Below are 22,589 nucleotides of genomic sequence, written 5' to 3'. Positions count from 1 at the left end.
GGGAATGGAATAGACTCAATTTAAATCAAATTAGCATGCAGGCAAATTAAGCAGAGGGATTTAATTTGAGCTGTTGTAAAAATGCTAATTTCAGTACAGCCCGGAAGCTCATATGCAAATACAACACTATTTTACAATAATTCATATTAGGCCAGGCATGCATAAAACACACATATTACAGCCCAATGTCATCTGGGGAATAGAGTATCATTAGCTCTCGGACTTGCTACAAGGTGATCCTGTTCAGAGGGTGTGCGTGCATGTGTGTGCGCACATATACATGTGTTAAGGACTTCTCCATTCATCTGTATGTGTTGATATCGTAGTTGCCTTATTTTCATTTTTCATTTTGCAACAATATTCTCATGTTCATAAGAATGGTAATGTGTCTTTTTGTGTGTGTGTGAATGCCAAAGTGCTGGATTTTTTTTTTCTTTTTGTACATACACTAACCGACTTGGAAACACTACTACAAATTGTAGTCATGATCATTCACATTCCACCCATCAAATACTATAACTGACTGTGATACTGGCAGATGTTGTTGGAATGTTGCTGCAGTAATCGGAACCAAATGACTCCTGATAGAGCAGTAGACACTCTTGGATCATAAATGTGTAACTTGCTTCTACATATCTTGCAGCGAACATATGGGATCCAGTATTTTAACAGACGAGAGCCCACCTTTAACTCAGTGTAAGAGGAAAAAAAAAAAAAGCAAGCATGAAAACAAGAGCATCTTTATATGTTGTTGATGCATTAAATGTAAGTATGTAGGTTGCCCTCATCTGTTTTTTTCACAGTATAATGACTCGAAAGAAGTGCTGCATCAATACGAGGATTTGTCCCATGATTGCTAGCTCAAAAGGAGAGCACATACATTAGATGCCAGTGAATATTGTGTATGCTTGTGTGTACAGACCCGCCTGTAAATAAGCATATGTGAGAGAGATGCGGTTTGGGTGTTAACATCTTAATGTTTGGAGAGGCTGGAGGAGCCTGTCAATAACAATTGAAGCATTAAAGAGAAGCATGCTGGCTCGCTGGGACTCACCATGCCATCCATGAGCAATGAGAGGAATCAATTAAAACACTTTTAAGCCTTGGGTTTGACATGGTCCAACACTGCATGTGGTTTGGTCGGGCAAGAAAGAGTGTGGGTGTTTGTAAGCCAGTTTTCCCTACAGATGTAGCTCAGCATATTTTCATGTCACATATTTTTCAAATACAGCATTTTTGATATGCTTTTTCAAAGAGAGAAAAACTAGAAATACCGCCTCGCAGTTGTATGCCTCTGCCAAACCAGTCAAGTTGCCGTTTGTAGTGAAGACTTTGAAGGAATTTAATAAAATATATTAAGTGTATTTTCCTTGTATGTGTTCACATGTTTGGCTAATAAAGCTGATTCTGACAGGACACAAAGTTGTAGCCATGACAGTAGACGATGCTTCAGATATGGATGTTGCTGCAAAGAAGTTCTAAAACACAGATGCTTCACACACATCTTCAACCCGGCAGCACAGAAGATCTGTACAATCACCACAGTTTCAAGGTGGGCACCCAAGATTACTGTCACCAATTCAGTATCTGACCAAATGTGAAATATGTTCACAAGCTCCCTTTGACCTTTAACCTTTTGGATATAAAATGTCATCACTTTTATGGTATCACATTTTATCCTATTGGACATTTGTGTGAAACTTTATCATAATTAGTGTTTGAACTCTTGACTTATGGCCAAAAACAGGTTTTGTGAGGTCACAGTGACCTTAACCTTTGACCACCAAATTGTAATCACTTCCTTGAGTCCAAGTGGACCTTTGTGCCAGATGTAATGAAATTCCCTCCAGGTGCTCCTGAGGTATTGCATTCATGAGAGAATGGGACAGACTTGAGGTTCACAGTGATCTTTGACCTTTGACCACCAAAATCTAACTGGTTCATCCTTGAGTCCAAGTGGACGTTCGTGCCAAATTTGAAGAAATTCCATCCATTGCAGTGTAGTTGCTACTGGTTGTACAGGTCAATCAGTATAGTTTAATGTAGAGTAGTTTAGTAGCTCAATCAGAAAATGAAGCCTGAGGGAAACTTTTTAGTCACACACATTGTGATACATTCTTACTTCTAACACCAGGTTTGTTTTTGCTTAATGTCAGTGCTGGGCTCATGAACTCTATCAAGTTAATGAACAGCCAAGTTATTTAGTCCCTGAGCCCACACCAAAGTTTTCATGGGTTTCATCCCTGCCCAGGTGGAGATGTTAAATGCTTCCAGCGCTCCTCTCATCCTCCGACACTTCTTTTTTGCATTACTGTTAAGCAAAACACACAGAGGAATTGTTTGTTGCCTCCCTGCTCTTCCTTTCTCTCGCTCTGTCCCCTTGGCTCACCAGGGACAATTATGCCCCTCTTTCAAGCTATTGCCAAGCCCAATTTGCCACACAAATTAAATGGGCCGCATTTGAAGAGCGAGGGGAACGGGTGAAGGAGAAAACGAGAGAGAGAGAGCAACAAAGAGAGAAGGCCAAAGACAAACCAATGACAGAGTGAAAACAAACCAACAGACCAAACAGAGAAACACAGCTACACAATCCTCTAAGATATTTTTTTTGAAACTGTCTTGTTCCTCCTCCCAGCTACATACAGGTCTCACATGGAAACATTTGTAGAAGGAACAAATTTCACATTACCACATTAACAGTGGTGTGTGTTTATTAGGGGGGCCTGATTGGCATTTTTCTTGAGAGGGGGCTGCAGTGTCCACTGTGTGGGGTGGTGAGTAGGACTGGCTCGGAGGATTGTGCCATCTGTTGAGCAGGCCGACTCAGCCATTTTCTGCTCTTGCGTATCTCATATCCTCCACCGTGTCCACAGCCGGAGGCTAGCTCACACCCAAATAGATCCAGAGCACCAACAGAGGGCAGCTTTCCCTTCGGAAATGCAGCCGGATTTTTGGTGCTGAGGGTAAGTCTGGAGCGGAGTAAATTGAGTGGAGGTCCATAGATGGGGAGAGAGCCCCCGGAGTGTCTGGGCTAGTTATGCATATGCAGCCGCACGACAGAGGAAATTAAGGAGCTTCTGAGTCGCTGGAAGGGGCTATTGCACTGCTTCCAAACAGCAAGGGGAGATAGTAGGGAAAAGACAAAGACGCAGGCAGAAAAACAGTAGCCCATATGAGAAATGAGGAGCAAATTGGCAAGAGAGTGATTAGGAAGAAAAACAATAGAGGGGAGTGGGGAAGGGGAGGAACAAAATAGTGTAAGTGGGAGATCACACAACAAGAGCAGAATAGAGAAAATGTGAATCCGAGGGTTAATGTGTGCAGCCTGAGGTGGTTCTGGTAACTCAGTTGCAGACACACACCTCATCTCCATGACCTCCCTGACTTCCACACACCCCTTCAGTCATTAACAGCCAGCCATTGTGACTACCTCATGATAAGTTTGTTTTGGCTTTGAAATGATGACCCAGCACAGCTGTCTAAGTAGGGTATGGGGTAGCAGCAGCTGTTAACAGCCAGACAGCTAAAGGAAGGAAATAAATCGGGGGTTTTGGGGGGGGGGGGGGGTGAGCACAGAGGCGTCAAGATTTGGGGGCTGTTGACTGCACTTGTGCAGGTCTGTTACATTTGCGCTCAAATGCAACTGTGGAATGTCTGGACACGCGAGAGTGGAATTCTTATCAGGACAGTTGTCTGAGGGGAGGTTTTAGCAATAGTCTTTTTTCTAATCAAACGCTGTTATGTAAATTCACACTACACCGTGGACGATGGGAGTTTCTGAACAGATAGCTACTAAAGAGCCCCCTCAATGGTAACGTTTATCGACCGTTAATGTCGTTTTGGGAAGGTCCCGTAATTAAATTGTGTCAATAAATCCTGGAGCTGCACATAAAAAGGGGGATAAACGGAGAATACATTTCTCCATTTGCTTCTCCCCCGCTGTGAGACACATGTGGCGGGAGACAGAGAAGAAAAATAAAACACATTTGAACAGATTGCAGGGAACATTTCTCAAGCACAAAGTTGAAAATCTCACCCATCAATTTCACTTTGCGTGGCTCTATTGTATATGACCTTGGGTGAATGATCCCTTCATTCAGAGATATTCAGCTGAACTGAGGGGATTTCAGTCGGTGCAAAGGGAGCAATAAAACTTTTATTCATCCCACTGTGACTCCAGAAGCTAATGATTCATGGATCTTAGTGTAAAAAAAAAAAAAAGAGAGAGAGAGATAGAGAGAGAGAGAGAGAGGGTGGGAGATGGGTGGTGCTGTGGTGCAGGACCAAAGCTCAATGAGGTTTGAAAACTGTTGTCACACATCAATGGGCAGGTGTCTGATGTCAAGTAACTCAATTCCAATGACTTCTCATCATGAGATTCTCGGCTGAGGCCTGAGCATTTCTGGTTCACGTGATAGTTTTTGCAGCAGAAAAAAAGTAGTTGGAATAGAAGGACTCGGACACATTTTGATAGTTTGGTGATGGATCACTGTGAAATATAGGTGTGTGTATATAGTGGAGGATACCAAGACAGTATTTCATAAAGGAACTGATTTACTAAAATTAAATTAAATTTGATTTTGTATTTGAATTTCTTTTATTTATCATGTAGCTTTGGTAAGAGACTAACAACACATACTGGTAAAGGTAATATCATCCCAAGTCTCATCATACACATCCCTGCATGTGTGTTTTATGAAGTATTTATGTGCTTGATGACATTCAATGAAAAATAAGAAACAAAACCCAATTCTGACCGTTGTCACCCCACCCCCCCCCAGCCCGACAGGTCACAACACTTGAAGGTCCACGTGAAAGCCAGCGGTCCACTTACTTTGAGCGTCGGCGAGGTGGAGGAGCAGACCCAGGACAAGCAGCAGCGGCAGCAGCAGCGTGGGTCTGGCTCTGTGCATGGTGGGACAGCTTGGCACCAGCATGCTTTGGCAGCCTCGGTGGCGCTGGCTCACAGAGCCCTGTGAGTCAGTCTGGTCTGATTTCTCAGATGCAGGGTATTCACAGCCTATGCAAGGCAAGGAGGGATAGGGAGAGGGAAGGAGGAGGGAGGAAAAGGAGAGAGAAAAGAGAGAGGGACTGAATGAAACAAAGCTGTTTGGCTCCACGGGTTTTATCTATCCCTGCACATTTCTGACATACCCCCACACAGCCTCGGCTGGAGCTGACAGAGGATAGGAAGAGGCTGATGTGCTCACGGGGTATGTTCTGACAGTTCTCTAAATGGAATAGTCACTTCACACAATGCGTGTGCACGTGTGCACGAGAGGGAGAGAGATAGAGAGTGCGAGAGAGAGAGAGAGAGAGAGGGAGAAACCACACAGATGAAAGGGTGAACTAATAAGATTTTGTCTTCACAGCTTTGGTCGCGAGCCCCAATTAAATACGCTGCATAATAAGAGTACATTTTAAGTCCTCCTCAGATCAGTGTTGATATCTGTTTCACATAAAGAACGCCTCTGTTGCATGCATGAATAGTTAGGAAATACTGGAAATATTCATAAATTCTGAATGCTGTTTAATAGCTTTTCAAAAGGAAGTTTACAGAAATGTGACCACTGAGAGACTGGTGAGACCGTCTTGAGTCTTTAAAGCACAATACAAGATATGAATACTGTCTTTCAGTTACATTGTCATACACACATTCACTAAACCAATTCATGTGAAGCACATATTTATGCATCTTACACCGCATTTAATCCATAGCGGATGCTTTAATAGCTCAAAGTGCCTATACGACGTGATGGAGTAGCTGAGCTTCAGCACACACACACACACATATAACCGTTTTCTTTTATCCAGTGCTGCTTAAACAACAAATAAAATCTATAAGACAGAGTGGCCAAGTGTTACCATTCATGTTTCAGCCTTTTATCGAAGGGGCCACTACATAGCTGTGAAAATCAATGTGATACAGTGAGCTAGTATTAGCTGCAGACTGGCTCTATCCCTTGTCATCCATTTGCTTAAGCCAGAGCTTGATCCTTAGTGATGGATGCTCTGCGGTAGTCTTCGGCTCGTAACACGGCTCCCAGCTAATCCAAGTGGGTGAGCTTTGATGACATGCTGCTGGTTAGCATGCTAGCTATTCTGCTGATATTGTTCCTACAGGATGCTTGTTGTTTCAGCTGTGGTGACCAGCGGAGTTAGACCTGTACGTGGTCAACGTACCGTGACATTTCAAATCATTTATGTACCGTGAGGTCAAACACACAACATGTCAAATCTTTTGGAAGTTTGGGGATTTAGCAGTTTCAGTAACTGTCTGCTCTGAAGGTAGCGACTGTAAACATAAAGTCTTTTACTAGAAATAATATTTTATGGGACTGTTTATCTGCAGATTTGACTGCCGCCGACTGAAAGAAAAAGAGGAAAAAAAAACAATCCCCCCTAAGCCCAATCAGTAGGCCCGATGATGACAAAGTACCTCATTTCCCTGTTACCAATCATCCTCTTTCTCGCTCCTAGCTCTCCCTCTTTCATTTCTGTGGGCTGTAAATGGCAGAAAAGACGGGAAGATAGCGCACCTGTCACACTCGATTTGTGTTGGGGGAAGATAGACACGACTACCTGTCTCCCAGCGCCGCAGGGCTAGCAGCAAGCGTAAGAGAGCGGGGGACGTGTGGCGAAGGGAATCAATTTGAGGCAATCTCATCCCCCGCTCGCACACCGACACACGCGCACAAACACATCATACAAACACAAATGTATATACATATACATACATTTGAGCACACTAGACAGACTTTTCATATGAGTAGTGTTTGTAGCGACTGTGGATTTGATTAGAATCAAGTGGACTGAAAAACCTGAGCTGGGTGTGAGCGGATAAAGCCGCAGTCTGATCCATACGTACTGCAGGTACAGCTGTGTGTCTCCTCCGGTTATTGTTATACGCATGTGCCCCCACCAAATCTAAGTGATAGCCTTTGAGTTAATTAATGAAGTGTGAATTTCCATAATGACATGACATTAGGCAGCACACAAGAAACTGTACTCAGCAGCCCTCCCCGTCTCTATTCACGCCCCGGCATGCGCACACAACCATTTACACACATACACACACACACACACACACACACACAAACGCTGATAGAGGCAAACAAAACCATCTGTATGTTGTGTAACCAACAGTGATACAACCAAGAGGCTGTGCCATGTGAGTAAATAAAAGGAGAAGCTAATGTAAGCACAGCTAAAAGGCACCCCCCACCCCACCCCACCCCCCCTTCAAAACCTTGATTTATACCAAAAATGAAAGCAATTATATTTGCTTGCTGTTGATTTGTGATGATAATTTTTACAAGTAAATTGCACTGCAGATTCCTTCCTAATGTGCTAAGGGAGGAAAAGCCACCTGCCAGACCTGGCAGAAAGGCAGCGGCTTGCCAAATGCATTGTTATATGACGATGGATTTAGCCTAAATACTGCAGTTTTTGTTTTTTTTTTTTTTCTGAGCCTGAAAGCTTTTGTGTTCATGCATGTGTACTTAGACATGTACATGAGTCCATTTGATCCTTCCCGTTTCAATTCGTGTCTAAATAAAGAGACTCTCTCAAAAGGCAGCGCCACCTTTTGCCCGTTTTATCCTCGACATGGCCGTTTTGCGTTACACTCTTGCGCTTTCACTTTCATACATTTTGTGGCACCGATGCTTTTCATTGAACATTTATTACAATAGAATGAAAAAAACAATCTTGTCTTTCTTCCTGAGCCCCTGGTGGTATTATTGTGTTCCCATTCACTGGTGCTTCATTCAAAGGATTTTGCTGCTGATAGCAATCATGCATTATTAAACAAAGCCTGACAACATGCACAATGTTAATTAGAAAAGGGGGGGTGGGGGGGGGGGGGGGGGGGGGGGGAGTGTGTGGCAAGAAAAAGAAAGGGGCTGTTGAGCTGTCTACTCTCTCTCCTTCCCCATGATCTTTATCAGAAATGTGAAAGAGAAGGAGGGAGGGATGTTTATATTCTCCATAATGGCTAGTCTCTATTCTCATTTGAGTGTGTGTGTTTGGTATGCTGGTCTATTTAGACGAGCAATATTATTGAGGGTGGAAAAACAACAACAAAAGAATCAGTCATATTTATCTTATATTCCAGCCATACTGCAATAAACTTGTTATGGGAAAGTATGCAGGCAGAATAGTTATGAGATTCCCAAAGTAGCAGGTTCACAACATCAGCTTCACGCCATTTGTGTCTTACCATGTTCCCTCACATGCTGTAAGATTTTGGCAAAGCAAGTACAAAACCAGTGGGAAACAAATGCTGACACGAGAATGCTACTGATGGTGCCATTTTTAACAATTTCAACATGGGTTTGAGCGGAGCAGTTGTACCACATTATGCTCATCCTTCGTGCAAGTTGACTAATTTCACGTTGGCCAACTCCAGGGAATTTTTAAATGGGGTGTTTTTAATTTCAGGCTCATGCACAAACGGAATTGAACTTCAAGGAAATAGTGGAGTTACGGTATGTTATCCTAACAGACCAAAGCACCCACAAAAATACCACCAAATCTATTAAGGCCAATCCCTCTGTAATTAGCCCAACACATGCAAGGACAAGGCACGTCAAAACTACCGAGGATGTGATCCATTCTGCGCTGTGTTATAAAAAGTTGCCGGGTATCATGCCCAGCCAGGCGCAGCAAATAAGAATTTGCTCCGTTTTATGAGGCAGGACATTCTATGTCTCTCTGGACTTGCAGAGTTAAAGAATGCGGTAATTACCCCCCAGACGTACACTTTCAAAATACAATGCGGGGTATAGCTGCGAGCACACAGAGTAAGGCTGCCGTGTTACTACTGCAATGGTCTCTAACCGTAAACTTGATGCTGAGAGGGAGCTCCTGCTTCAGAAAAAGGCTTCTGAAGTCTCGCTGCTGTTGTGAAGTAGTATTGAGGGGACACAAGGTGGAGAAGAGTCAGGGCGAATACAGATCCTATCATCTTCCATTTGCTGTTAATATAGTATGTAATTAAACTATCCTCCTCCTTAGTTAGCATTTGGGGAATAAAGCATGGTATGCTGGAGAGGAGTTGTGCAACATATTGAATCTGTACCTTGCTGTGTGTTTTTTTTATTCAAAGAAATGAAACATGCATCATCGCTGATGTGCTGTTGCAGTGTTGCACCAGTAAAAATTCCTCTCTGTATGCTAATAATGATCATAATAATTTATTATAACTGAAATGTTACTGTAAAATCAGTCATTTTTATAGTGTTCTTTATTTTTTTAAATGAATTTGAATTAAATTGTCTTTATATACAAAATACTACATTGAAAAAGTACATTTTATCATTATTATAGAGTTATTTCATAGTTACCAGGAAAATAAATAGCCCACACTTTGTATTATTGTGGATTTTGGTTTTGTATTTATTTTTACTTACCAACTATTATCAACTGACCAACTGGGGTACTTTGTAGCACATGTGGTTATATTATTCAGCATATATGATATACGTATATGTAGCACATTATACTATAATATATATATATGATATAGTACCAGTCGAAAGTGTGGACACACATTCTCATTCCCTTGAGTGTGAAAGTTTTGGCTGGTACCAGGGATGTGATTTCTCCAGATTAATTCACAACTCCGGATTTTCCGACCTGAAAATGTGCATGACATTTTTTTTTTTCCTTTCCAAGTATCCACAAGGATGTTTGTTTGTGTTCACCTCAAGCTCAACCTGCTGATTTTAAAAGGACAGCGGTGAGCAGGAGGAAGGAGCCATCTTGGCTGTTTTAATGAGTACAACAGGGGAGAAGTTGCTGGGGGAAATAACATAAATATTGGGATTTCACTCTAAAAAAGGTGAAGTGTCAGTAAGTAGGGTCTGCAGTGGAATTATGTGAGTGTTGTTGTGAGTGTGTTTTACAAGACGAAGTGAGCTTGCACATTTGTGTTTATTTGCCGCATGCAGCCTTCACAGTACAAGCAGATGTTAGCTGCCAGCTAACAACACAGTTGTACTGCTAGGGGGAAAAAAAGTACAAGCAGGTTTTGATGGGCGGTTTGTTTCTGTATGTCTTCATTACTCTCTTTTGTCATTGGTGAATTGTATTTCTGTCAACAGTTTTGGCTGATGTGCTTACAAGTCACAGCGCATGTTATGACACTTTGTTTTATGATCACTTATTTTAGGATTCAATATTGCAAATTACACCACACAGGTGTCCACAAGTGCATCTATGCGTGTAGCAACATATTTCATACACGGATGCTCTTCAGGAAGATTTCTTGGAATGTACCTTGATGGATAACATATTAGATGGCCACAGATGAATGATACTGGTCACCAGGTTAGCTTAAGTAGTTAGCTTAGTTTCAGTCAAAGCCAGTAAAGATATGAGCAATAGCGTGGGCTACACATAAAGAAATCTGCCTCATTAAAACACTAAATAACTTTTGTTTTGGTTATGTGTATTTTCGTGAACTCCAGTGTAATCAGTACAAAATGACTGTGAGGTTTAGGCTATTTCCAGCTCTTCTCATCAATAACCTTTTTTTTATAATCTCCCTCACAGTTTCCACTCACCAACTATGCAACAATGATCAGATTGGACAGATGGGTTCAAAGCCGCTCACAGTTATCTGAGACAAAGAAATCATGTGTGGATCAAAGGCCAATTAAAGGATCGCTCTGAAAAGCGCTCATTACTCTCAAAGTAGGAAGCTTATTTTTCAGCTCAGGTTTTTTAAAAGTGATACCCTCACACACAACAGCAAAATCATAATCCCATCTCCGTATCGGTGAGCGGCTCTGTACTTTTACTGTGTCTGCCTTGGGACATGTTCATTGTCATTAAATTGTATTATATGTCATAAACGTAAATCTATACGTGTCTCGTTAAATACAATGGTTAGACATTATAATTCATACATCAAAATTGTCCAAATCTTACAGTTTGTAATAAAACAAATGAAGGGAAACAGTTTACTCATTATCAAATGTCACTGTGTGTGTGTGTGTGTGTGTGTGTGTGTGTGTGTGTGTGTGGTGGTGGTGGTTCTGTGCTATGCACTCTGTATATTATCCTGCTTTTCTTGTCCTTTGCCAATCACATGCCTGCTGTACTATATGTATTATATCATACTACTATACTATTATATACTATGCTATATAAATGATGTATGAAATATTTCTCTCTTTGAGAACTAGCACAGTCATGGTGTTCGCTCCCTCTTCCTGAGATGGCTCAGGGGGTGGAAGTGATGGGGGGGGGGTACTGATATCGTCTGATAAAGCAAAATCACTGTGCATACACACCTGTGATATCAGCCTCAAGGTCAAAGGGCATTAAAAAGGGGGCACAGGTTGCTGTCTACTATCACTTCCCATCGTTCAACAGCTTTGGGGGACCATAAAACATGGCTGCTCACAAGCGCCCTTCGTTTTTTTAAACATCATATGACCAGATTTATAAAATAAGCTCATCAAAGGCACAGCTCCCCACCCCATAAATCTACACCCACTGAATTCCTTTTTGGTTCCCCACTTCCTAAGTTTAGGTTATGATATGTTTTACATGCTAGCTTCAGTCATCTATTATCTTTTGCTCTTTCTCTAAATGCCACAGTGTTATGTCTGTCCGCCTCCTCGCTGCATAAAGTCCCTCTCTTATAGTGTAGTTCTTTTCTTAACCACTCTTCCCTTGTGTTTTTTTTTCTCTTCTGTCTATTTTATCTTGTTGTTTTTTCTCTACTGCTACTTTCTTCTTCTGCCCGCGATGGTGTGATTTAAGACCGAGTGACAAGGCTGTTTCTCACACATCACTCCCGATCAGCCGGCATGTGTAATAACATCCCTCAAGCTAAGCTAAGCTATGCCCTCAAGTGCAGCCTCCACATGAAAGACCCTGACAACCGCACATCAGAGGAGTTTATTTGCTATACTTATTTATTTACTTTCCCTCCCTCCCTCCCCTCCCTTGCTTCCCCTGACCTTCCTCAAACAAGCCTCCCACGGTCATAAACTATCCTTTGGGTGGTACCGCCTGACATTCTGTCTGAGAAAGTCCGGGTTTACAGTTCCGCCTGTAAGCCTGACTAATTTTTTGACAAGCATTCGCTGCCAATACTGTAGCTGATGTCTTTGGTTATATCTTGTTTTCTTATGAATGAATCACCCAACATGAAACGCACAGCGGGAAGCTAATTGGGTCTGATGACATTTGTCTGTCTAATAATTGGTTTAAAAGCACCTGCTGCGGCTATAGGACAAGGAAGTTATCACAATCCCATCTCAATTGTGTGTCCGCTGCAAATTAGTGCCAGGAGATTTCAAAGCCATCCCTCTTGTTTTTTTTTTTTTCAACAAAATAATCTGGACTTTGAAATGTCACACAACAAATAGTATAAAATAACATTTATTCACCTAGCTTGTGAACACTGTTAACAATCAAATGATATTCTTGGGCGTTTTCTGTAATATTTTCCCTCTTTTATGCAAAATACAAGCCGGCGCAAACAGAGGTGACACATCTTCACCTCTTCTCATGGAGAACAAACTTCTGCAAAAACAACTTTGCATTAGGAAAAACATGGGTCAAGGTGAGGATGTTGCAATTTGAAAACTGTTACCTTGTTTGGGTGCAAAGAGCAAGGTTGAGTCCTCATGAGAATTCAGCCCATCCAAACTGACCTTGAGCGTACACTTTAGTAACTAAAATGACCATGTAGCATCAGTACTCCTCCTCCGCCCACTCGTTCTGCGTGTGCTCTTTTTTTTTTGTTTTCAACAGCCTCTCCTTGACTTTTCTCTCTACCTGGTCTACCTCACCGCTTTCTCTCTCTTTCTCTGTTTCTCTCTCTTCACCCATCTTTCTCTCCCATCTCATTCCTCCTGCCACGTTTCCCAGCAGCTGTTGGGTTCAGATGGATGGTCCCCCACGGTGCAAGACCCTGACCTGCAGTCTAGTGACTGATTATCCCAGTGCCCTGTTGTGCTGCTCCCTGAACGCATACCAACACGCGACGCACATACAGGCAGTCGCACACACACATACGCACAAGGTTACATAGCTATTGGGTGAGCTTTAGGGACACTGGAGAGTTTAGAGGAAGGGGGGGAAGCAAAAACCAAAGCAACATATTTCATCTTTGTCTACATGTGTGGATCATCCCCTTTGACATTGGTGACACTGGTAAACACACTTACTATTGAACTCTAATGGACACCACTAATGCCTTTTCAATGAGCAGCAGATAAAACCACAGCGGAGTACAATCATGCTCTGACTACGCGTGTGAGCTGTGTAAACTATTGAAATGATTGCCGGCTTGTTGGGAGGCCTTCTCTTGTGCTGTGTTTGCTTGTCACACTGTGGGCGGCTTCTATAGTACAAGCGTGTGCCACTCAGGTCGTGCTTGACCTTGCGCATCAGCATTTAGCATAGGGAAAGAACTTACCATGCAAACAGGCTAAATCTTGAGGAGTCTATTGTATCGGGAGCACGGAGTGTGGCAGGATGGGGGGAAAATGAGAAAAATGGTAGACACAGCAGCAGCAGCCAACCTGGAATGGCTGGGATTAAATTTACGCCGCATGAACAGGGGAGGGCTAAATCATGTTACATATTATGAACCAGAAAAAAAGAGGGGGGGGGGGGGGGAGTGAGCGGAGTGCAGAACAGAGGGGTGGAAATATAATGGATAAGGGGAGCAACGAGGCAGAGAGAGAGAGAGAGAGAGAGAGAGGTGGCGAGAGAAAGGAGAGGAGGACAGGGGAAAGTAATGTGGAGGGGAGACGAAGGAAGGAGGCGAGGGAGAAGGGAGGGAGCGGAGAGAGCGCACTGTAGGGTAGAGAGCAGGAGAGGTGGAAGCAGAGGGAGGGAAGCAAGGGAATGTGCCTGACTGCCAGCTTTTCTCACGCTCCGTCTGTGCTTGTACACCTAACAGAGGCAGCGCGGGAGAGATGGAAGAGAGGAATGACGGATAGAGGGAGAAAAAAGCGGGCGCTGCTGAAGAGGGGATGATAGTTGCCGGGCTACTCTGGCAGTCTAAAGGTATTGTTTCTCGAAGGGAAGGAACCGTGAAGATGGCAGTAGGTGAAAAAAAAAAAAAAACGAGGGGATGAGAAACATGGCGCATGTAAACTCTTGTCACCCTCAAAAGCACAAACTCAGGCTCAGGTCCGCATCCAATCAGATAAATGCAGCCTAAAACACACAAACCCGAACATACTCACAAATGTAAACTCAGGCATTCATGTGCGTAAATAGACACATACACGCAGAGCGCAGGCACGCATACCCTTTGCACCGCATGCTCCTGGCACTTTGACATCTACCCCCAACACAGCAACGGTCTGTGGGAGGATGAATAATCTCACTTCCGTGAGGGAGAGAAAATGAGAGAGAGGAAGGAGGGTGAGAGGGAGGTTGTTCCCAGCCTGAGCTCATGTCGTTTTATGGAAAGTACAGAGCCCTCGAACAGACAAAACAGCATTCCACTGCCACTCGCCGACATGGCAGAAAACATCAGAACAGAGCTCTATTGAAAATAACTGAATAATACAGCACTGGGAACTGTGTTGCCCCCTAATACATATGGCGTAAGTCAACAACAATATGCCTCCTTATCTTTTCGAAACAATTGAACACCAAGGTACATTGTGCGGTAGTGACATTTTAGTGGCTTTTGTACACAAGCCAAGCCGTTTGGTATGTAAATGCACTACTTAGGCGTACATGAAGGATGTAAGGAGGCGCTTGGGGCATACACGCTACACTCATAGGGCAGCAAAATAATTAAAATGCCAAGTGTCTTCCATTATCTAAATGCTAATTTGCCCCGATATACCCTGAGCTAAAATGTAACGCCACATTATGGTTGCTGTAGTGCACTAAGGCAACGGCGGGTGAATTTCCATTCAATTAGCCTAGCACGTTGTATGCTATCTTTTACCTGAGGTGATGTGGCGGATGTTTTCATGAGTGCACTTGTCATAAGGCCTTAACATCAATCCATGTGGAGTTCTTTGGTGGTTCATGCCCCGTCACTTTATAGGCAGTTGATCCTTAGACATTTAATCTAAGCAAAATTAAAAAGGTAAAAATGTTACTGTGTTAATATGAATCTTATTTGTTACTATGTCAGGTTAATCAACAGGTATTAGTGTCCTTTTAGCGCTAATCTGGAAGCTTCAAATAATTTATTAATGCTATCCTGTCTCATTATTGTCTGAGTATTTGCAGAGAAAAGTTGGTCAAACTGGAGTCCATGAGGACACCGACAGCAGTTCCTGTTTTTCAGTGTATTATGGGCACTGGTGTTTTTGCCATGACTGAGATTTGATAAGAAAGCCTGAGTCAACAACTGAAAGAACAGACAGGCGGCATTAGAACCAGCAGCTTATCAAAGATTTTGCATGAAAATACATCAGTGCCAACAGAGAGGGCAATGGGACAAAAAATATTATCACAGATATGAGATGTTTTTGCTGAATACACAGATACAGATGAAATTGTGTTGTTCCTGCTTTCCCATCTATATCCTGATAAGACTGTCAAAGGACATGCTAGGTGGGTATGAACAGCATTTTAGAAAGCTGTTTCAATATTTTGGTGGTTAAAGTATCCTTCCTAAAGTTTGCTGTGCACTTTGATGTTGGTGCTGCTGATTAATAGATTTGAGAAGCTAAACTTTTTTTTAGTTCTTGGACGCCCTTGAAAGGTGTTTTAGCCAAGCTAAGCTATTGTTCTCATGAAAGGCAGTGCAGGCTGGTTGTGCAACTCAGTCGAAGGAAAGCAATGGTTCACCCCAAGGCAAAAGCAACAATTCCCCCTTTGTCGTTTCACTAAGACAAATGCTTGCCATAGCTACGTTAGCAACCAAACAAGAGCAGTTCCCCGTCAGTGATGGTATATTGTCGCACTCGAACAAGACATTTTATTATGCTGCTGAAAACGAATGAATAGGTCCTTTTCTCCAGCCACAGTTTGGAGATTGAAATTCAAATCAAATGCCACCTTCAAACAAATGTCAGTACAGGAAATCAAAACCGTTCTGCCAATGCCTGGCATCAAGCAAAATGCACAGTTTGACATTTGGAAGCGATTTTCTTGCCGTCTGTCCTTGTTTAATATAAAAAAAAAATAACTTAGTAATCGTCAGGAAAAAATGCATATAAACCCACATCACACAAATAGTCTTACATCTAACACCCTCTTAGAAACCTTTATATATGCTCCCCCAACCCAATACAATCCACCCCCGAACACTCACAAACATGATTAAGACACTGTCAAGCCTGACATTGCCATCTCCCATGCTGTCAGTGGCCCTCACTGGGAGTCGCTGTTGACTGACTGCCTGGATGTGCCTTATCATTAACAGGGCCGTCTGTGCCACCACGGAAAGGCTTTGATGACAGAAACTAAGGCCCCAGTGCCTGCCCCTCCCATTTTGCCTGCCCAAGTGTCATCTAAATGAGATAGGGCCCAGGAGCTAGGGGATTAGGTACTGCATAATTACCTATTTAAAGACCCTAATTGAGCATTTCATTAAGAGACTGGCACTGAGATTTTGCCAAGGAGGGCACTACAGGGAGAGAGACGTATTTGTCTGTGCATGCATGCGTGTGTGCATGTGTGTGTGGGTCGGTGATGATATGTATGTGGGTGTGCATATGCCTGTGTGTGCATTTTGGAGCTGCAGCAGACTGTAACCTTGAATTCAAGGGTTACCTTGTTAGCATGGAGGTCTCTAGCTTATTTTTTTGTTTACATTGCACTTAGACTGTTTGGCACATGATTGTAGCTGCAAGTACATTCAATAGACATTCACCCTTAGGAACTGATTGATAGTCATGAGTAAACATAGTAACTTTCCACAGAAAAGTACTGTGCTATTTCACAGGATCAACCTTTAATAATCAATATGAAGTTATTTAGTTGTATCTTGAGATAAAGGTTGGTGGTCTCTGTGACTTTATGTATCTGTTGTTAGTTCAGCTGCCCTTGGCTGTCCTCAATGAACTGAAAATATTTGACATTTTTTGGATTAAAACAAAACAATTTTCTCTTGTGTTCTATAACTGATGAATAACTAAATTTCTAAGAATGAGTTGGCTGAGTGGACACTTTCCCTGCCGTCCAACAATGAGCAAATGCAAAATTAATGAATTTGTCATTCTATATTGCTGATATTTCCTTCACCCCTTGCTTTGGCCAAAGAAAACTTGTTGGGGAGAGAAGTACAGTTCTTGTGTTGATGTGATGCAAATTCTTTTCCAGTTGTTCTTGCTTCTATTTTTGGGTAACATTGTCAGTGCCAGACAAATAAAGCTACAAACTAAAGGACGACATTTGAGAGTACTGGGCTTTGCTAAACATGATAAAAGAAAAAAAAACTGCACAGTTTAAGCATTTCCCATCTCTGTGAAGCTAACTGAAACCAATAGAAGGGAAATTTGTGTGGACACATTACCGTTCAGGTTCTATTAGTCCAACTACAAAAGACAGCAAGTGAGTTAATGCCACTAACATTGTCAGCCATCAAACTCTTGCTTTTATTGATGCCACTGAGTGTCAGCAGGTTTCCAGTGTCACATCTAGCAGTTTTGTCAGACAAGAGATGAGATACAAGAGGGATATTTATCTTTTTATCTGTCTTTTAGAGGCTAGGAAAGTGCAGTTATTTATTGTGATGTGTACCACTAAAATTGAATTTCTGATGTGTGATCGTAAAAACGAAAATGTTATATTTACTCTAAAATAACCTTTCATATGGCCATATGGTCTTTAGGATCCCTAAAGCTACTGTGCACAAAAAGTACCACGATACATTCCAGAGAGAATGCTATTCATTTGATTTTCCAACATTTTACATTTTTGGGTGGCCACAGATTCCTTACCAACTGTTTCCTTTCTAATTTACTCGCATATTTCAGTGCTGAGGCAATTGTAAAATATTCTCAGTTCAGATCATAATACTAAATTTAGATCCACAATCCTGCTTTTGTCTATTGCAGGGGCTAAAATCAACTAACAAAGGTAGACTCCAGATGACACCAGGGGCCCTTGAACGTTGGTCATTATATACATTTTGAACAGCGACAATCATTAGAGCAGAATGCGAGACCCAGATAGTTTGCCGATGACCAATTTGACCTGATTTCCATGGCCCAGCAGGTCATGACTCGTCTTTGCCCCCCATTGCTATATCTGGGATCACTGGGGACATTGGCAATTCACAGGCAGTTGCCTTGTGCATGATTGACTTGTTTGCTAAATGACTAGCATCTGAAGTGGCAACGCTAACTGGGGGCCATTGGAGTCTGTGGGGCAGACACCAGCTGCTAACTGCTACAGATAAACTGTCCCTCCCTTGGGGGATTCATACACACACTATGGTGGGGAATGGTGCTGAAGTCTGGGGAAAGATGCTCAGGGCTGTAATGACACTGAAATATCATGAGTCACTCAATGGTGCTCTAGCACCAGACCTATTACTCTGCCTTGACATGATTGAGATTGAAAAAGTTCCCACACTGGCTGGGAAATGAGCCTGGATCTCATATATGACAGATCAGAAATCTGCCCCTGAGCCACCAATGAAAACAAACTCAAAACCAAATCCAGTGTCTGCTTCTGTGTTATGTCATTGTCGGACGACAAAGGCATCAGGGAATTATACTATCATTCAGTACCACATTATAAGCTGTCTTGAGTGTAGTAGCGTTTAATGTTCCTGACTTGGGGGACATGGGCATGGAGAGGGATAAATATAGTCATTAGCATCGTTCTAATCACAAGAAGATATTAGTGCAAATACAACAACGGCACAAGCTGCTCTCATGGTATCAGGGACAAGACCAATGTTTTCATCTAATAACCATTTTTGTATTTGAATTGTAGGTATGTAAGAATCCGCTGTTGTGAGGGTTTTAACATAAGCATGGGTAGGTGAGTTAGTGGGTAGGATGCCTTATCCAAATCTCACTTGAAAAATCATTCTCACTCCCTCTCTCCCTTTGTTGCTTTACAATAAACTTGAACAATGAGGCGCGCAATAAGCTTCAGAGTCTGAAATATATTCACTTGCATAAATGGCAGATTGGCAAATGGTACACAAGGAAAGCAAGACATAATCTCCGAGAGAAAACCTCTTTGCGCGAGAAAGCATGCCCGTATGTGCACTCCCTTCCAGCATAACATTCCGACGGTCTTGTCACTGCTGTGATTGTTGAGTAGAATATAAGCCTCTATGCTCTACGCTTTGAATGCCGGACTAAGATGGAGATTCATGTGAGTACAAATATTGTGTCCTAAGACTATGGCTGTAACTTGTGACTGATTGTAATTAGTTATGGACTTAGACATAAAATTATTGAAGTGGCCACTGCTCATTCAGATGTTCTATGTTGTCACTAAATTTAGTAAATCCTGTTTTCCCATGACAGTGCTACATTTTATGCTCGTCCTGTCTTGGTTCATATGCACATGACCAGATTCTGACCCCTTGAATAGTTTGGAAAAGTTCTTCCAAACAGATTTCACACACTAGGCTGCTGCACTCTTTGGAGATTTTATTATATCAATTGATTTCTAGATTAACAGTAAGTGTGACATAATGTATGAAAACCTAATTATTGTATAATTTTGTGGTCTTGTGCATGCCCAAGTGTGGAAAAACTACCTACTCAGCTTGTGAGTTCCCCATCTGAAAAAGCCCTAGGCAGAATATCCTCTAACCCAGGCAGTTTCTATTCCAAAGTTCCTCAATAGTTCTGGCAGCCATGGTGACACTATAGCCAATCTAATGGGAGGCCCAATGTTGGCCCTATCAGGTCCCATCTTGGCCTTGCACATTCCCTATCTTCCCATCTGTGTTGGGGAGACATCCATCTTGATTTCTGCTGAGTGCCAAAAAGAAGTAGCAGGAGAATGAGAGGGAGAGATGGAGAGGAGGATGGAAGAAGGGTGTTCACCTGATAAGGCTGCAGAGAATCAAAGGAGAGGATCTCGGGGAGCGTGGCCCCAACGTGCTGGAAAGAGGAACTTCATCTTTATCTAATTACCACAGGGCCGTTTTGCCAGGGTAGATAGCGTGAGCGTTTATGGTGGCTGGTTGGTTTCACAGAACTCTCAAGCCTTTACAAGCACATGCAATGTCGCGCGCAAACTCATGCAGATATGATTAACATTCAAATACACTTCCAGTGACGCACAGAGGTGCAAGCACATACACACACACACACACACACACACATATACATGGGGCCCAGGGCTGAGTGCCATAACAGCCCAATGAAATATATTCAGATTAGAAAGGTGTCGCATTACTCTCCAGCCGGATGATAAATACGCGGTTAGCACCATCATTAATCTTGTACCCCTCCCCACCTTCCGCCTCCAGACACGGTGATGTAAGGGGAGGGAAGCCAGCATACACTGGATGGAGCTAGTGCCTCAGATAGGGCTGCAGCGGTGTGGCTGGTGCATGCATGGAACAGCAGCATTGCCTTGTACTGCAAGGTCTCGCTAGCACAAGAGGTCAGGGCAGTCTGACTCACTGGGCTCGCTTGTAATGTCACTGTTTGGAAAGGCACGTTGTTGGGTTGAACTGAGGTCTTGCTGATTCCTTGTTCGCGGGTTGTCGCAGTGAAAAACAACCCCCCCCCCCCTCTCTTTTGTTGCACATATTGTCTCTTTTGTTCTCAGGTTGTCCATAATCTCCCTGCCATCCCCTTTACATCCACCTATCATTCCTTTTGCTCCAGTCTCTTCTCTATTTCTGTTGCTATCCTCGGTTTTTTCAACCCCAAGGGTTGCTGACATATTGCCCTGAACGACATTTCATCATAAGTGGCCATTGTCTGGCTAATGAGCAGCATGTATAAAGCACTAGAGGAATGAACAGACAATGATAGACATACAGACAAAGACACAGAAACACATGCTAGGTACAAGGGTGAATTTACCACCAGTGGCTTAATATTTCTCCTGCAAACACCGCTATGTCCTTATAGGGAGGCTTCAGACAGACAGACAGACAGACAGTTCAGATAGTGGCACATGGCCCTCAGTACAAACACAGCCCTAGGGAGGGGTCAAAAGTCAAGAGCTGAGGAAATTACATGTAATAAATTGGCGATGGTGCCAGTGGTGGTGTGTATATGTGAGTGGGGTCACCCCTCCCCCAACCCTTCTTACCCTTCACTAGTGTTTTTGATGAAATGTATAGTCTTTGAAAGTATATAGCCCAGTCTCTGCATGCTGAATTCAGTTTCAGCAGGATACTCCCACGCGTTCTCATTTAAGTGGTGCCTCTTGGGAAAAACAAGGGGGAGCACTTCATTGGATTTGGTCCAAAAGGGTGACTAAAAATTTAAACAGGGTTAATAAGGACTGAGTCACTGCCACGAAATGCTTACGTAAGACTTTCTTTTTTTATTATCTATATTAAAATCTGCTCAGAAGTTGCTATATGTGATTTTTTTTTTTTTTGTGTATTGTGTGTTTTGTGTATACTGTATATCTCTGCTCTGAGAAAATTAAAAGAAGACCTGTTGTTCACCAGATTCATTCTGTAATTATTCCTATGTCTTGGTAAAACAGTTTAGCCATATACACATTTACTCTACAGTATAAAAGTTTAATTTAAGCTTGATGAAACATTGGTGTATTTATCTTTATCATACATTTTCAATATAAAACAGATCCAACCCAATGGCGCACTGCAAACTGTGTCCCTGAAAAGCAGTTAGACATCATATTTACAAGATGTTTTGCTGATTCAGAAGTTTCCCAGGAGGAAAGTCGAGTTGATTGAAAATTTACGGCTGATCTCACGTTCCAAAGGGCAATTTTCTGTGGGACATTTTCCCATTGTTGTGTGAAACTTCTGTCCACAGTCCAGCCCTCTGTTGCCAAAAATACTTTGGACTTAATTTTTGATTATGGCCTTGTTTTCTCCTGTCTGCATTCAGTAATCACCAAGACAGCAACAGGATGAGTTTCATTCTTGCCAAGACCTTTGATCTTAACAACAAGCATACACTGAGACTATTGTGTGAGAAGGGCCAATATAAACTCTAGTGTTTCATTGCAAGATGGCTGATTAGCACTTAAGGGGGTTGTAAAGAATTTGGTGCCTTTGTCTGGGGCTTCATTCAGGAGGCGCTTGTTAAATTAGGGTGATGAAAACTACTCTGTGCATGCATCGCATACACTGGTATATAAAATGATAATATAATTGAGCACAAATTCCACACAAAATTGTCACACTCAACAGAGTTACCTTGTGTTGAGCCAATTGTGTTACCACATTTTTATTGAATCTCTCACTCGCCCCCAATCACTCTGTGCTCCATAAAATGCTGGCAAGTGGATTGGGGCTACTATAATGGTGGCTCAATGCAGAAATAAAGTTGTTTTACGGTTGCAAACAAAGTGATGTGACCTGGAAAGGTTGTATTTTTTGCTGGGATAATGACTGTACAGTGTGAACTCTAATTACTTGTCTGGGGCCACTGAGCTACATTGGTCTCAAGTACTTCATCCATATTGGTTCCATGTTTATTAAACACAACGTGAATGTCTGGTGAAAACAT

The 22,589-nt window shown here is 42.4% G+C and overlaps 1 protein-coding gene across 41 annotated transcripts in view; it reads right to left on the bottom strand.

Moving 5' to 3' along the window:
• Positions 1–22,589, bottom strand: part of LOC122973552 (receptor-type tyrosine-protein phosphatase delta-like) — a 370,064-nt gene that overhangs the window by 95,086 nt on the left and 252,389 nt on the right. For all 41 annotated transcript variants that reach the window (XM_044341149.1, XM_044341155.1, XM_044341152.1 and 38 more), the window contains one exon: positions 4,835–5,020. In XM_044341149.1, coding sequence (XP_044197084.1) covers positions 4,835–4,937 — 103 coding nt within the window. In that variant the 5' untranslated portion in view covers positions 4,938–5,020. The remainder of the gene's footprint in view (positions 1–4,834; positions 5,021–22,589) is intronic.

The sequence above is a fragment of the Thunnus albacares genome, chromosome 22, assembly GCF_914725855.1.
Source record: "Thunnus albacares chromosome 22, fThuAlb1.1, whole genome shotgun sequence".
Lineage (NCBI taxonomy): Eukaryota > Metazoa > Chordata > Actinopteri > Scombriformes > Scombridae > Thunnus > Thunnus albacares.
This window is presented reverse-complemented; position numbering and strand designations above follow the sequence as displayed.